Here is a 15110-nt window from a genome sequence, read left to right on the forward strand (position 1 = left end):
TAATAAATATATATATAAATTATATATTTTGTGTACAATTTTTTATAAATATAAATATAATTATTATTGAAAATATAACATGGTGGTTCTTTCATTCATTTTTTTTCTTTTATTTTTTCTACTGTTTCTTTTTTGTTACTGTCACACTGCCAAAAAAAAATGATGTTGATGCTCATTAATTTAGAATTATATATATATATTTTTATGGTAATTTTACGATTAGCTATTTTAAAAAAATAAAAAAATTAGGCAGGTCAGCTCTCCAATTTGTTGGCCTACTATAAAGCCGAGCAAATTAGATATCTAAATATATTTGAGTCGTTCCACCCCCTTTTTGAGCATACTTAGATGGCACGGGTAGTCCGCATTGCCACTAACCCTTAGTTATTATGTATTTATATATAAAAAAATATTATTTAATATTTTATAATATTATTTTATATTTTGACACATATTTATTTAAAATTACAACATTTATTATATGTAAACTTTCACTAGCGAAAATTCAGTTATAATCAAATCATCAAAAATTCTTACCTAAACATTTATCATCATCAAATGCCACCAATTTTGGCTATGGGAGTGTGTTGAATATTTGGTATTAAAGCTTTATATATGAAACAAAATAGTGATACACTTCCAAATTAGATATGCATCTAGTTATTTATTTTTTTGGAAAATGCAAACAAATATAAAATAAATGGATAGCCCTTTTGGCCATGACGCCTAGCTATATATCAAGGATAAAGGAGGACAAACTTACATAAACTAATACCCCAAATTAATTAATTACACATACTAACAATTAAGAGAAAACAAGATTATGACAATCTAAAATTACAGATGACACCCTAATCTAACAACTGATCTAAAGTTGAATAACTTGCTCGATCATATTATACGCTCATCTAGACTATATGAAGACCAGCCTCGGTATGAGATTTATAACTCCAAAGCTCTTCTTTGCAAGCCAAGATCAGAGCTGTGTACGTGGAAACTCCTTGGTACGTTAGGTCAACAAAATCATAACTTCATTCAGCAGTAATGGCCAATTGAAGTCATTTTGAACCCACATAGCAACTTTTAGGTACGACAATTGGTTGAAGTTATTTTTTCTGCAACTTCTCATTCTCCTTGTTTTATGGTAAAATCACAAGGGCTCTCTACAAAGAGCCTTATTTTTCAGTAGTTCTCTTTTCCAAAAGGCTAACTCTCCCTTCGGTTTGGTGTAAACCATACTCGCCATGCAAGAAGGTTCAAGATAAACCCGCCCAAGAAATTCGCATTCATTATTATTATCTGCAACAAAATTAGCGTGTTACTGCCAATGGTGGATAGCGCACTACCTCTAATGAGCTTATGCTTCTGCAAAAATGTTCTTTGAATTTGTAGCTGCTTTAAGTATCCAACTATATTTTATTTAGTGAAATAATTGGCAATTTTTCGTTCAAACATTTTTTTATAACTAAACAAGATATATTAACACCTAAGGATGTGCACAGAAAATAGTTTGTCTTTTAAGACCTAAGGCATGTCTCTCAAGAATTGTATTGTACATATATGTTAAGTAGGGTAAATTATTTTCATCTTCTCCAAAGTGGAATGCTAGGAAGGGGATAATATTTTTAGTGAAAAATACAAAAATAAAAATTGGTTAGTATTGACCTAAATATAAGATAAAAAATGTTGATTACCTCAAATTTTTATTTCTAAAAGCTATTGGGAAATTTTAAATAACAAAAATAATCTTATTTAGTATTTTTAAATAGACTAGAAGGAGTTTTAAAATAGCTTTATGAGTGTCAGCTGGACAAGAAGTGAAATTAAAGATTAGTGTAATAAGAATAAATTATAAAAAAGGGTAAACGTAATTTATTTTATTACGACTTATATGAAATACTATATCGACCGTGCAATGGAAAGCGGATATATTTTTAGTGACATCAATGGTTAGGTCGATGTATACATCATGCATGCATGCATGTAGAATGCATACATCATGCATGCTTAGGGAACTAACAAAAAGATTAGGAGCGTTTGTAGAAGTTACCTGAACAAAAATCAAGACGCATCCAATGGTTCCCCAGTGACTTCATTAAATTCACCAAATATATCTGGGCATCCATCCCATTTTCCTTGAGCTCTCGTTTCCCAATACCCGCCAATATATCGAAATGTTCCATTTTCACCTTCTTGGTGGAACCATTTCGGCTTCCAACCACTTTCTTGTATTTTTCGTGACTGTATGAAAAGCATGATCGTTTAAATATATGTATAAAAAGAACTTCAATAAATTATAACCATAAGTTATCGGTGGAATAAGATCTATAATTAAAATAGTTGTTTTAAGAAAAATTCATCTAAATAAACATACTTTGGACCATAGTAGTAATTTACCAGAGTTTGGATTCTCGAAAGAAGGAAAAAAGTTGGGTAAAGTGATAAAGTAGAGAATAATTATCATTGGATTAATTAGGAAAGATGCACTTGAAATGGAAGTTGTCTATGGTTTGATATTCCCTAACCACAGCAGAATGTTAAGTTCTGGACTTCTTTATATATGGTTTTGATCTGCTTTAGATTTGTATGAACGATGATGAATTTATTTATAAATTTGTGATTGTTAAATTTTTCCCAGAGTGAGTAATTCGTAATCTGGGCTGTTCTCTCTTTTCATTTGAGGTGGAGCCGCCTTGGATTTCAGCTGTGTAACAAAGGAGGATGTAGTTTCGAGAGTATTAGTGACAAGGTTCCCTGGAATTAATTCTTATTCTCTTGTGAGTGATTTTGGATAAATTAGTTGGGTAAAATGCGTGAAATACTTTAAATGGACTTTCAAAATTGAATATATGATATTTTGACTTAGTTTATTATAAACTGTTAAATTTAAAAGTCATCATATATCCAAATTTTTATTATTTTAACTTTTATTGATATTTTATGTCATGCAAATAATTTTTTGACATTTTTTTATTTGAGAAACTCTTGGAGCCAACAACTTTTAGTAGTTTTGGCCATCATTTTACGATCCAAACACTAAATTATTTTTAACAAATAAATTTTACTAAACAAGCTTATGAGTTTGAGTTTAAACCTAGTCTATCTACTTCCTGTACGATGAAATGTATAACATTGCTTGGATGGTTCAGATGTGCAGTTTCTTAGCTTTCCAGTTTCCAGTAAACTGGGTTGTTCTACAAGGAGGGTTTAATACATGTAACAAGCTAAAGTGCTAAACCATAGTATGTTTTGGCTTGAGAAAGCGTGTTAGACAATAATGAGGGTATCTTCAAATTAATTTAAAATATGTATTAAACTATGCATTCCTTTAGTTATCTAACTGTTTTTGGAATGAAATGACTGGAAAGAAAACAAGCAGAAGGAAAATGGATAGAAAATGACAATTTCCTTCAGTTTGCAATGAAAAAGAAGAAAAGTTTGTTTGTGGATCCCACACACAACTTTTCATGGCAGCTCATCGAAGAAAATGTGCCAAAGCTCTATAGCATAGTTGTTATCCGAAAACTACTTACTACCCTATGGCTATAGTCCTATACTCCTATGCCAAGAGCGCTCTAAGTTCATAATTTTTCAAGACCAGTAAAACAAAGAACTCCAATTAACGCTATGTCCTATGTGGTTGGCTTGGTGTATTTGGATTCATGGCCTTTTGTCTGGGGTGTTTTTTTATGTTCTTTTTCTGCTTTAGAAAGTGAGCATTTATTAACTATCAAACAGAAAAATAAAAACAAGGAGGCGGGAAAGGAAAAGATAGAATGCATGCTTGGTTCCTTTATACTACGACATAGAAAAGAAGTTTCATTTGAAACATAGTACCATTCTTTGCCTCTTTTCCAATCTTTGTTTCTCCATATTAGCCTTCTCGTATTCCCCATTCTCTAGATGCCGCTGATCTGGCCTCAGCCTGGAATCAGTGGGCGGGAGTTTCTCCTTTAATCCGTGATCAAATACCGGGGATCAGAAGAAGGAAAAAAATGGGCAATAACAGACATATAAAAGAAAAAAAAGCACATCACTACATCATCATCATCATCATCATCGTAATACCTTGAGTCCTGGTGTAAGCTCGTTGAGTGTGATGGCAAATGATGTCAAATTGTACCGAGTGAGATTAGTGGGTGGCATAACCCTTTTCCACAACAAGGTTGAATCTGACGAATTGAAACCTTTTGGCTTCACATTCACATCACCATTAACATAGTACATGCTGTCATCCCACTTGCCAAATAATGTGGCAACTTTTTTCCCCCTTAAATCTTCAACAAATCCATTCACCTAATTTCACATAGAATGCATGTTTATTTTAACAAGTCAGGTAGAAAGGACAAACAAGTTTCAAACCCAAAAAAAATAAATAGAAGGGGTGACAGGGTTATAGTTTTTACTTTTTACATTTGATTCTAAAGCTGATTCTGACATAAAGTAAAAATTTTCGTTTCTTATTACAAAATCATTTCTAAAGACTGATTTTGAGAGTTATAAATCTAACTATCAGAATTAGCAAATCAACGTTACCACCTCCCAAAATTTTCCCAAAAAGCGCTATTAGGAACTCAGCACACTTACCTGATGAGGATTTCGGTCCAGAATCGTCTGTTCTTTGAACTTGAGTCTGATTGAATACTGGCGATTGCCACGAATGTCCATGTTCCCATGATGATCACAATATATTTTTCCAAGGATAAGATTATAAATTGTTGTCGTCACCTATATTAACAACAACAGCATTTTTTTTAGATATAATCTACAATTTTACAAGCCAAGTCACTAGTAAGCGCGGATGATATTGCAAACAGAGTGAGCTCAAGATTTGCACCTTGCTCCAGTGAAATGTTTCACCGTCATCAAACTGAAGGGTAAGAACTCCCACCGGGTCAAGTTGAATGGACCTTCCCCAAAACTTTGAACGGATGTTGCTGTCAGCCCAAAACTTCCATCCTCTACCTTCACAGTGGCACGCAACTACAGTTGGATGGTGGCTAACCTGTTCAATACATCATTTTTTGGGGTTAAAATAATAAAAATAAATCATACATTTAAGGTTAGGTACAAATCATCTTCATATGTAGACAAAATACGCAAATACATATGTGGAATTCCATGCAAATGAATGTGCATAGTTGAGCATATTATATATCATGTTAAGGTCCTACATTGCATGAACAATCCTTTAGTTATTTTTAGGAGAAACTCTTGGGGCCAACAATTTTTAGTATTTTTGGCCATCATTTAACCAGTACAAACACTAAATTATCTTTAACAAATAAATTTTACTAATTTATGTCTGCAGACTATGAAAAATAATGTGAGTGTAAACTGTATTGATTCATGTGTATAAAACTCTGGTAAATATAGATGCAAACTATAAACTTCTTATGTACAAACGTATGTAAATATAGGTACAAATTATTACTAGCAAATAATGATAATATTTGCTGGCAATGTAGCATTGCTTTATTTTTAAAATTGAGTTAGACTCGCTTACTTTAAGGAAGTCTGTCATGAAATGAAAAATAATTTTTAAAAATACATAACATCTAATGTATTCAAAACTTAAACTATATATGTTTTTTATAAAAACTTTTTCAATAGATAATCTTGACATATGTCTTTTATACCTGAATTTTTAATTGAAAAACAATTTTTTTTTAAATTATCAAAATTTGTATTCAATGCATTGAGATTATTAAAAGTTTCAACCATTTGTCACCAAAAAAAAAAAGTTTCAACCATTTGAAACCAATTTTGATATAGAACCATTGGAAACCTTAACTTAGCAAAATCCGCTATAGTTATTAGGATACCTACAAAGGTCCAATTTGTGTTTCAGGCTTAACGGTCCCCCTCTTAATTACTTGTGTCCCACTTCTCAAGATAAACTGAATAAGTTGCTTTATGTTATTGTTTTCGAAGTTTGCAACTCAAAATTGTCGTATGAAAGTCACCATCATATTTATACGATGAGAAATGAGTTATCCAAACCATAACTCGACCAAAAGTCATTTATAGCAGCGAATTTGAATACCAAGTAAAATACCACTGCTGGCATAACTGTTAGCAGCATATATCTCGGCCAAATATCGTACTAATAACCACTAAGGCACTAACCTTCTCAGAAAAGAAGCGAAGTCCTTTGTCAGGAAAGTCAGCCTCATAAGTTTCCCCTAACAAAGGATTAAAGGGTTTACAATGACGCCCTTCAGATGAGGCATATCCAGAAACTGCAAATGCGGCAACATTCAGTGCCCTAAGGAGACTGTTTCCCTGAAAATGAAATCCAAAGGGTCCAAGGGTCAGGTTCAATAGCATTTAACTATGTTACCTTCTCGGTTAGAATTTAACTTATCTCACATTTGATTATTACTAAATGTTGCCAAAATGTGAAATTCACTATTAAGTCAAACATCAACAATTAACAAAAAAATGAAAACAGTAGTTTACTAGTTGGACTTGTAAAAATCACAAATTCACAAATCCAACAGCATAAAGCAAACTACTCAAGTGGATTCAATATAAATCTAACATAATTACCAAAAAATTGCTAACAGTATAACCATGTTAGAGGGCTAGGAGGGTGTAAAAAATATTTCATTCATTTCTATAAGTAACACTAGATTGAATTTGAAGAGAAATGGCACAACCAAGAGCATTATCTTACTGATTTTCCATATTCATAAGCTCGGTCCAGAAGGTAAGAGTACTCCAAGTCCTCGAAACACTTCTGAAGTGACGATATTGGTTCATTAAAGTACACAGGAAGACAAACTCGTGTGAGATCTTTGCCCACATTGTCTTTGATCATTGACCATAAACTTACGCCCTTCTCTTTCTCAACAGGATCTGGAAGCTTTTTCCTCCTAACTATGTGAGGGTATCTGAAACTATTGATTGCCTTCTCAATACTAATGTTTTCCATATCAATACATTCTGTGTTTGCTTCTTTAGACCCGTTCACTTGGTCCAAAGTTCCTATTGACCCACACCTAAAACCAGGTTCTGTAAAATACTCTCTAGTATCATAATATGAGATTTCATCTTCATCTGACACTTCCTCCAACTCCTGCTTCTCGATATCATCAGACGATTCAGTTGTACTGCATTCTGAAAACCCGAAGTAAATGGGAAAAATAATTGTACCAAATTGAATGTGTATATTCAAGGCTACATAAAGATTCAACTTGAACAAATTTAACCAAAAACTAACTTCCAAAATTAGGAGAGGACAAAATGGCATTTGATCCACGTAGGCAGCAATTAGTACATGTATGGTCATTACACCATCCTAAAAGGAAAAATCAGTGATCATGGCATGTTTTCTTTTTCAAAATTTTATTGATACATTGAACAAAAACATTTGCAAAACTTTTGCCCCAATAAGCCATACAATAATTGCTTAGAAATAAATGAGGTACAACTGATTGTCACTTTACAATGGTCTTTAGCAGAAGGAGAGAGAAGTATAGGCACCTAAGATGACTGAAAAAAAATTAATATAGCCGCTTTTTAATATTTCAAACAAGAAAAATAAATTTCACAGCCTGAGTATATATATTATAATGAGGAGACAAGTGACATTCAAAAGCGTACCGCTATATTTTGCGCGTCCTAGACTTGAAAATCCATTCTTTGTCAATTGGTATTCACCATCATGTATGGCAGAGGCCTCAGGTTCAATATTAGCTGCCTGAGTATGATCCAATAATAAGGCTTATCATAATAATAATAATAATAATAATAATAATAATAATAATAATAAGGAACAAAAGCTTCCAAATCTATAAGCTGAAGACATGCTCACATGCAGAGGGCAGCATAGTAAAAAGATAGAGGATGTATAAACATGAAACGGGGATAATGGGGGCGGTGGGGATGAAACAAAAGTGTGCTTCAAAACAAATAGTACCATCAAACAGAGTCACCACTGACATGACTTTTTAGAAGAAAGTTTAGAAAAAACAACAGATCAGCCAAAAATGACCGAATGCACCAAACATATCATGTGGTCTAACATAAGCAAATTGACTAAGTTCTTGTATGCATTAAAACAACTATACAACTTTAGTTTGAATAGCATCGGTACAAGTTTGTATCTTATCTCATAATATGATGCTAGAGCCACACATATTTTAATCAACTATATATCTGTGTCTTTTATAAATTAAACTGATATGCATTATGGAGTACAGAGATTATTATGCCATAATGTATCAATAAGGAAAATTCAAAAGTTTCAAACCGTAATTAACTTTTATGCATTGACTATCAGCCAATATAGAATTACAAGAAAATACAAAGCTATCCAAGTTAAGGTAGGTCATTGGCCACTATAACAACCATTAATCACGATTAGTGACTTCCAATTTTATAGATCCTTTTGTTTACACTACTAGTAAAGCAATAGAAATTAAAAGCACTGTGCAAGACCAAAAAAGCTGAGGTGGTTTATACAACTCCTAACAAGCGTGACAAGAATCTGATTACTAATAAGATTAAAAATTGGCGAAAAAAATTTAAAATATTTCTCGTCAGATTAAAATTAATTTTGCCGAGCCATAAAATGAACTGGAAACTTTATTAATCAGGTAAATTTGCAGTTTTAGAAACCATGTTTATCACTTAAGATGTAATGCAAGTTATTGTAGCATTTTGACTAACTGAATATTCAAGGTACGACTACTTGTTTAGACACTCAAATCGGCACGCGGTGCTAAGTGTTTGTTTGAATTAATTACTAACCTACATTCATCACTGATATTTACTTGATATATATATATATATATATATATATATATATATATATATATATATACATATATACTTATTTTTGCATACCTTAATCACATGTTGATTTCAGTGTCTGGAGGGCATAGTATCCGTTTCATAATAACAATAAAGAAAAATAATAAAAAAAAAATATCTTCTTCCAATGAAAGTTTTGACAAGCTGTCTCGGTATTGATCCAGCCAAGATCCGACCCACCATAATAATAATAATAATAATAATAATAATAATAAGGAAACAATTCACAAGAATACAAAAGAATTGAAATTCATTTCAAGAAAAAAAAAGACAGTATTAAATACATTAATTAAGAAATAAATTACCTCCAACTGCCTTATTGTATCAAGCAAGTTCAATCTCTCTTGGCACAGGATTTTAAGCTGCCCTTGTAACTCGTTGAACTCGGAGAGCATGATTTGCTCACAGTCCTTCACGAGGGTCTCACTGGTACCTTCTTCAAGCAACCGTTTCTTGAGCCTCTCGGTCGACACAGACACATGGTTTGGTGCGAGAGAAGATATGATGTGATCACTAATGAGTGGTCTAAGTGATGGATACAAGCCACGGGTTGACACCAAAGCCTGTATCCAAGCCACACGGTCCCTCCTCGAATCGGTTCTCAGATGGAGAGTCTTCGTTGCTGTAAATATATAGAACCTCCTATCATCTGACTTACTCTCTCTAAATGACGAGATCTGTTATAATAACAAAGATATCTTTAGTTAATTATGTTTAAGAAAATGAATGGTAAACAATATTTAAAAAAAATGATGACAATATTTAAACAAAATGATGATGGGCACGATTTGTAAACATGAATGAGTCAAACACTAATGACGTAACAAACTACGATATTATTTGTCCACAAGACAAGTTTATTAGCGTAAATTAAAACGAAACACTGTATATAAGAAGGATTATGGAGCAAGCATGCTAGCGCGATAAGTGTAATTAAGACACTATTGAGAGAGAGAGAGAGAGAGAGAGAGAGAGAGAGAGAGAGAGAGAGAGTAACGATTATAAAAAGATGGAAAATGAAATTGCCTCACTTCTGGGTGCTATGATGGGAATGAAGATACTAGTATAGTACAAAGGTTAGAATAAATGATTCCAGATGCAAGGTTGTAGTGATGATGATGATGATGACGATGATGTGAATTGTGAAGAAACAGAAACTTATTACTGTCTCCAACTTTCTTTTGCCTTTACCTTTTATCCGGAAGAAGAAAAACTAGTCCTTGAATAATAACATTGACCTCAAACAGTAGGAGCACACAATATATATAAAAGAAATATTCAATTTATTCATTTAAATATATTGAACAGGACAATACCCCACTACCATAGTGGTAAGTCCCACCTGTTTATATATATTTTCTGTTGACAAAGACAAAAGATGGCCATTCGCATATGTTTTCACTTTTTCTTTATTTTTCAATCATATATAGTATATTAAAAAAAATTGTTTTTCTTTTTCTATTAGTATTTTATATTTTTTCCCACATTTCTAAGGTTAGCTTTGAGTTACGTCGAGGCACCACAATTTACAAAGAGAGACTTGACGAAAAAACACACACAAAGTCCAACATCCCTAATTACCTTTTTCCCTCCGATTACAGCACTGTTATTACATTTGTTTTTTCTGCTCCATAATATTTAACGCGTTCAACTTCTAACTTCTAAGGCTTGCCGTTATAGAAAAAAAGTGAAATAGAACAAAAAGTCGAAAAGGATATGACCACCGTCCACACGCAAAAAAAAAAAAACATAAAACAAAATAAAAAACTCGAAAATAATATAATAATTAAAAAATAAAAATCTCTCTCTACCTGAATGGCAAAAGCCAAAGCAAGTTAACCCGGAGAACCTTTGAAGTTAAAGAATGAACAATTGTGTGTTTCTTCTCTACAGGCCCCCCTCTTCCTTTTTTATGGGTGTTCACTGTTTGAAGCCGAAATGGCAAGGGATAAGGTTTGGTTTTAGTGGAAAAAATGGAGAAGAGAGAAAAATTAAGGTCATAATAATGGAGAGAGGGGGTTGGGTGAGGTTGAGGGTGAGGGAGAGGGGTAAGTGAGAAGAAAGAAAATCCCATTCCAACCAATGCGGATGAAGGGAATGCAGATTGCAGAGGGTGTTGATGTGACCGCAAAGTTAATGCCGTAGGGCTAAATTCGTAGGCTATCCCTACCCTTCTCAGCCACCTGTTGATGTGACCCACTATTCATTAACAACCAGTTAAAACTGTAAAACAAACTTTGGGGGGAAATGAAAAATCACGGAATCCAGAAGAGAGAGAATGAGAAAAGCTAAACATTAACGCAAATGAAGCAAGGATTTTGCCAAAGGAAGATTGTATGAACCCGCGGGTTTCCACATTACTCCTCGGTCATCAAGGAACCCCTCCCTTAATTTTTCCTCTCTTGTGTTAATTTGACCTTTTTTAATCACTGGCAGAAGAACAATCTGAATCTGAAATCACAGTTGATAATTTTCATGGTCACAAAAGAATGAATGAAGAAATCAATGAAATCCTCTTTAGTCTTGCCACTGCCTTCGTAATTACGTATTTAGTCTTTTCTTTTCTTTCGCTTTTAAAAAATTAATATAAAAATAATAATATTAAAATTTGAAATAAATAAAATGTTTGCCTCTACAGGAAAGTTGCAGGGAGGTAGCGCCAAAACGATGAACACGACACTGCTAAACCAAGGCCAATACCTGTCCCACACTATAACGGGCGTTTCAGATCACACTTCTAAAACCACCATTCCATTAAAACAAAAACAAAAAACAAAAAACAAAAGAAAAAAGAGTACCTCTCTCTCATTCAAAAAATTTCCATAAACACACAAAATTTTAGTTTAATAACAACAGCCAACACAAATAAGATATTAGTAAACTCCACTCATATTAATAATTCAGAGTTAGCAGTGTACGAATCATGAATGTAGTTCATATTTACTTAAATATTTTTATATTTATCTATTGATGTATTTATTTTATTTTACCTTGAGATGGACAACGCCGGAGGAAGAGGGAGGTTTGTGGCTCTTGCGGCGGATGGAGGAAGCAGCGGCGGCACCGCGGTCGAAGCGAGCGAGGCGGTTGGCGGAGACTTCGCCGATGAGGTGGACGTCGTCAAGACGAGGGAGGAGGTTGAGATACTCAGGCCACCGGATCTTAGCGTAGGAGAGGACGCCGTTGCGGAGGACGAACCACCGGGATCTCCAGCCCTTGCCGTAATTCGTCCATTTGTACAGTACTCCCGCCACCGTCTCCTCCGGTCCACAACATCCTCCTCCATCAGATCCGCCACCCGCCGCTGCGAAACTCGCCGGCAGACTCCTGGTCCTCGACAGCGCCGCCGCGTCTGCCGCCTCCGGCGAGTCACCTCCGCCACCGATCCCTGGACTCTCCAGCGAGATGCAACACAACGGGTGCATTTCCTTCACTCGCATTGTTAAACAAATAAAATAAATCCCTTCCTCTTTACTTTTTTTTTTAATTTTGTTATATCTCTTTTTCTCTTCTCCTCAGTTCTTCATTGAGAATGAAGAAAAGAGAATGGCCCGAGGTGAATGAAATGAATAATTTAGGGTTCTTAAAGAAAAGTGAAAGGGTTGTATGTGTGTGTGTGGGTTGGCTTTGGGGAGTGATAATGAGAGCTCTGAAACTGAGAGAGGAGTTAGATCGAAGGAGGTTCATTAATTAATTAATAATATTTATATTTATATATTAAAAAATACAGAGGAGCTTATACGAGAAGCGGGGAATGAGGAAGATGCATTAATTAAATAAAATTAGAAAATAAAATAGGAGGGACTGAGGGAGCATATTAAAATTACCAACTAGTACTTCTATGTTAGTACCTTTGCTAGTGCTAATAGTAGTTTATTATAAGGTTTGGTGTATTGAACCACATAAAGGAAATTATAAAAGACGTTTGTGATTTGTAGTTTATTGTAGAGCGAATAAAAATTCGTTTTGGGAGAATGAGATTAATATAGCATATTGATAGATATATATAGAGGGAAATAACAAACGGCAATGTGTGTGTTGTGTGCAGTGTAGGTGGGGTAATAAAGGAAGTGGGTAGAATGGTAATTAAGAGATATAGGTTAAGATCGGGTGTGTTCAAACTTCAAACTTCAAACTTCAAAGGTTGAAATTTCGAAACATGCATATGCAAGATCAGAGAAGTGATGAAAAAGAAAGCCAGTTTGGCTTTCAGCTTGAGGATTTATTTCTTCTTGTTGACACTATTTATGTTGCTTCATGAACTGATCTTTCTTTAAGTTTATTTTTTTATTCCTTTTTTCCGTTTCGGTTAAGTATTTATTACATTTAGCTTCTATTTTCAATTTTCCGTTTGGTGGGGCAGTAAAGTTAGCTAGTGGTGTGGTAGGGAGTGCAATATATCGTGAACTTATCGGGAAAATATCGCAGTGCAGAGGAGAGATTTTGAAGATAAGCGTAGACAGGGTGGCAGTTTTGACGACGATGAGTCGGAAACTGAGGCGCCTTATAAATGCTATTTACTGCGTAATCATCATTTTTTTTTTCTCCCTTTCTTCGCCTTCCGATGTTTTTCACTTGTTTTTTTCTTCAGGAATATTCTCATCTTGCTGCCAGTTTAACCTGAGAATATTATTTGAAAAATAATAGTTCATTTGATTTTAGTCATAATAATCGACATGTATAATGATAGTTAAGTTCTCTTGAAAGAATCAATAATAGTAGAATTTTGTAAACTTGTTTTCAAAAATAATAACTTACAAGTTACAAATAATGTATTCTCTCTTTTTTGTTTAGAGATATAAGAAACAATTCCGCTAAAAAATTTGTTAGGAAATTATTTTAATTTTTTAATTTGTTTGTGGATAATGTATATATTAATTATAATTATAAATTATGCTATTTGAAATTAAATGATTTATACGAGTTTTTTGGCCTTTTTTTATCTTTGGAAAGTATGTCAAATTTGAGGTAGTTGACTATGGGGTCATCTACCCTAGATGTTATTTGTGTATAGCCAGTACTTCCTCTTCCTTTGATATGGATGGTATTTGTAAAGTCTCTTGAATGAGACTTCTATTGTTGTCTCTTGACTTGGTGCTGGCTAACTTTGATAGAGTATCAGCTTTGCCATTGAACTCCCGAGTTATATGTCTGACCTCACTTTCTGAAAAGTGTGTCAGTTATTCTCGTGTCTCATCCAAGTACTTCTTCATAGTGGGGTCTTTAGCTTGGTAGGTGCCATTGATTTACGAAGTTATTACTTGCGAATCACTGAACACCACCACCTTTTCTGCCTCTACTTCTTTAGCCAGCTTCAAGCCAGCCAGTAGGGCCCCATATTCTGCCTGATTATTAGAAGCAGGGAACTCGAACCTTAAGGATAGTTCTATCCGAGTTCCTTGATTGATTTCTAGAATATCACCAGCTCTGCTTCCAGATTTTTTGATGACCCATCTACATACAGACTCCATGTAGCAGGGTTTCCGGGACTTTTAGTGTATTTAGCGATGAAGTCGGCGAGGTATTGTGATTTGATGGCTGTCCAAGTTTCATATCTTAAATCAAACTTGGACAGCTCTACAGCCCATTGTAGAATCCTCCCGACCAATTCCATTTTTGTAGGATATTTTTCATTGGTTGATTAGTGCGGACTTTAATGATATGGGCCTAGAAGTAAGGTCGGAGCCTTCGGGATATAAGAATAAGGGCATAAGTAAACTTCTCTATCTTCTGATAATTCAGCTCTGCCCCTTGTAAAGCTTTGCTAATGAAATAGATAGGTTGCGGCTCCTTTTCGTCTTCTCGGACCAGGGCCGAGGCTATAGCCCGACTTCCAACTGATAGGTATAGCACGAGTTCTTCCCCGTTTTTTAGGTCGGGTAAGTATGGGTGGTTGTCCCAAGAATGTCTTGAAGTCTTGGAAGGCCTATTCACACTCTGGGATCCATTCAAATTGCTTCCCTTTCCTTAGAATTGAGTAGAAGGAAAGAGATTTCAGAGCTGACCCTGCTAAAAATCTGGATAGAGCGGCCAACCTTCCATTTAGTTGTTAGACTTCTTTAACACAAGTCAGGCTCTTCATATTAAGGATAGCCTGACATTTGTCAGGGTTTGCTTCTATGCCTTTTTGAGTCAACATAAACCCTAAGAACTTTCCAGCTTCTACTGCAAAGGTGCATTTTGAAGGATTTAATCTCATTTCATGCTTCCTTATAGTGGAGAATACTTCCGAGAGGTCGGACAATAGTATTCCATCCTCTTTGGTCCTAAGGAGCATGTTACTTCCATGA

At 34.3% G+C, this 15110-nt stretch overlaps 1 protein-coding gene across 6 annotated transcripts; it reads right to left on the reverse strand.

Annotated features, from left to right (window-relative positions):
* Positions 1-583: 583 nt before the first annotated feature.
* On the reverse strand, positions 584-13038 carry LOC112720840 (oxysterol-binding protein-related protein 2A). Of its 6 annotated transcripts, none has more exons than XM_025771932.3 (11): positions 11811-13038; positions 9126-9497; positions 7609-7705; positions 6680-7122; positions 6130-6285; positions 4838-5005; positions 4588-4728; positions 4069-4296; positions 3838-3951; positions 2051-2241; positions 584-1299 (listed from the first exon to the last, which is right to left on the reverse strand). In XM_025771932.3, the coding sequence occupies exons 1-10, from the start codon at positions 12258-12260 to the stop codon at positions 2062-2064; spliced, it is 2349 nt and encodes a 782-aa protein (XP_025627717.1). In that variant the 5' UTR covers positions 12261-13038; the 3' UTR covers positions 584-1299; positions 2051-2061. The 6 variants fall into 6 exon arrangements, with proteins under 6 accessions (XP_025627717.1, XP_029146042.1, XP_025627720.1 ...); XM_029290209.2 differs by having other exon boundaries at positions 12672-12791; XM_025771935.3 differs by lacking the exon at positions 11811-13038 and adding an exon at positions 10632-11271.
* Positions 13039-15110: the final 2072 nt, after the last annotated feature.

Source organism: Arachis hypogaea, chromosome 11, assembly GCF_003086295.3.
Source record: "Arachis hypogaea cultivar Tifrunner chromosome 11, arahy.Tifrunner.gnm2.J5K5, whole genome shotgun sequence".
NCBI classification, from domain to species: domain Eukaryota; kingdom Viridiplantae; phylum Streptophyta; class Magnoliopsida; order Fabales; family Fabaceae; genus Arachis; species Arachis hypogaea.

Bases quoted from the DNA above. Each gene is read 5' to 3' on its own strand.
- LOC112720840 (XM_025771932.3), bottom strand. From the start codon at position 12,260: ATGCGAGTGAAGGAAATGCACCCGTTGTGTTGCATCTCGCTGGAGAGT. The intron at 9,498-11,810 runs GTAAAATAAAAT...TTATTATAACAG, and splicing joins CCGGCGTTGTCCATCTCAAG to ATCTCGTCATTTAGAGAGAG. The intron at 4,729-4,837 runs GTGCAAATCTTG...TTGTTAATATAG, and splicing joins AAACATTTCACTGGAGCAAG to GTGACGACAACAATTTATAA.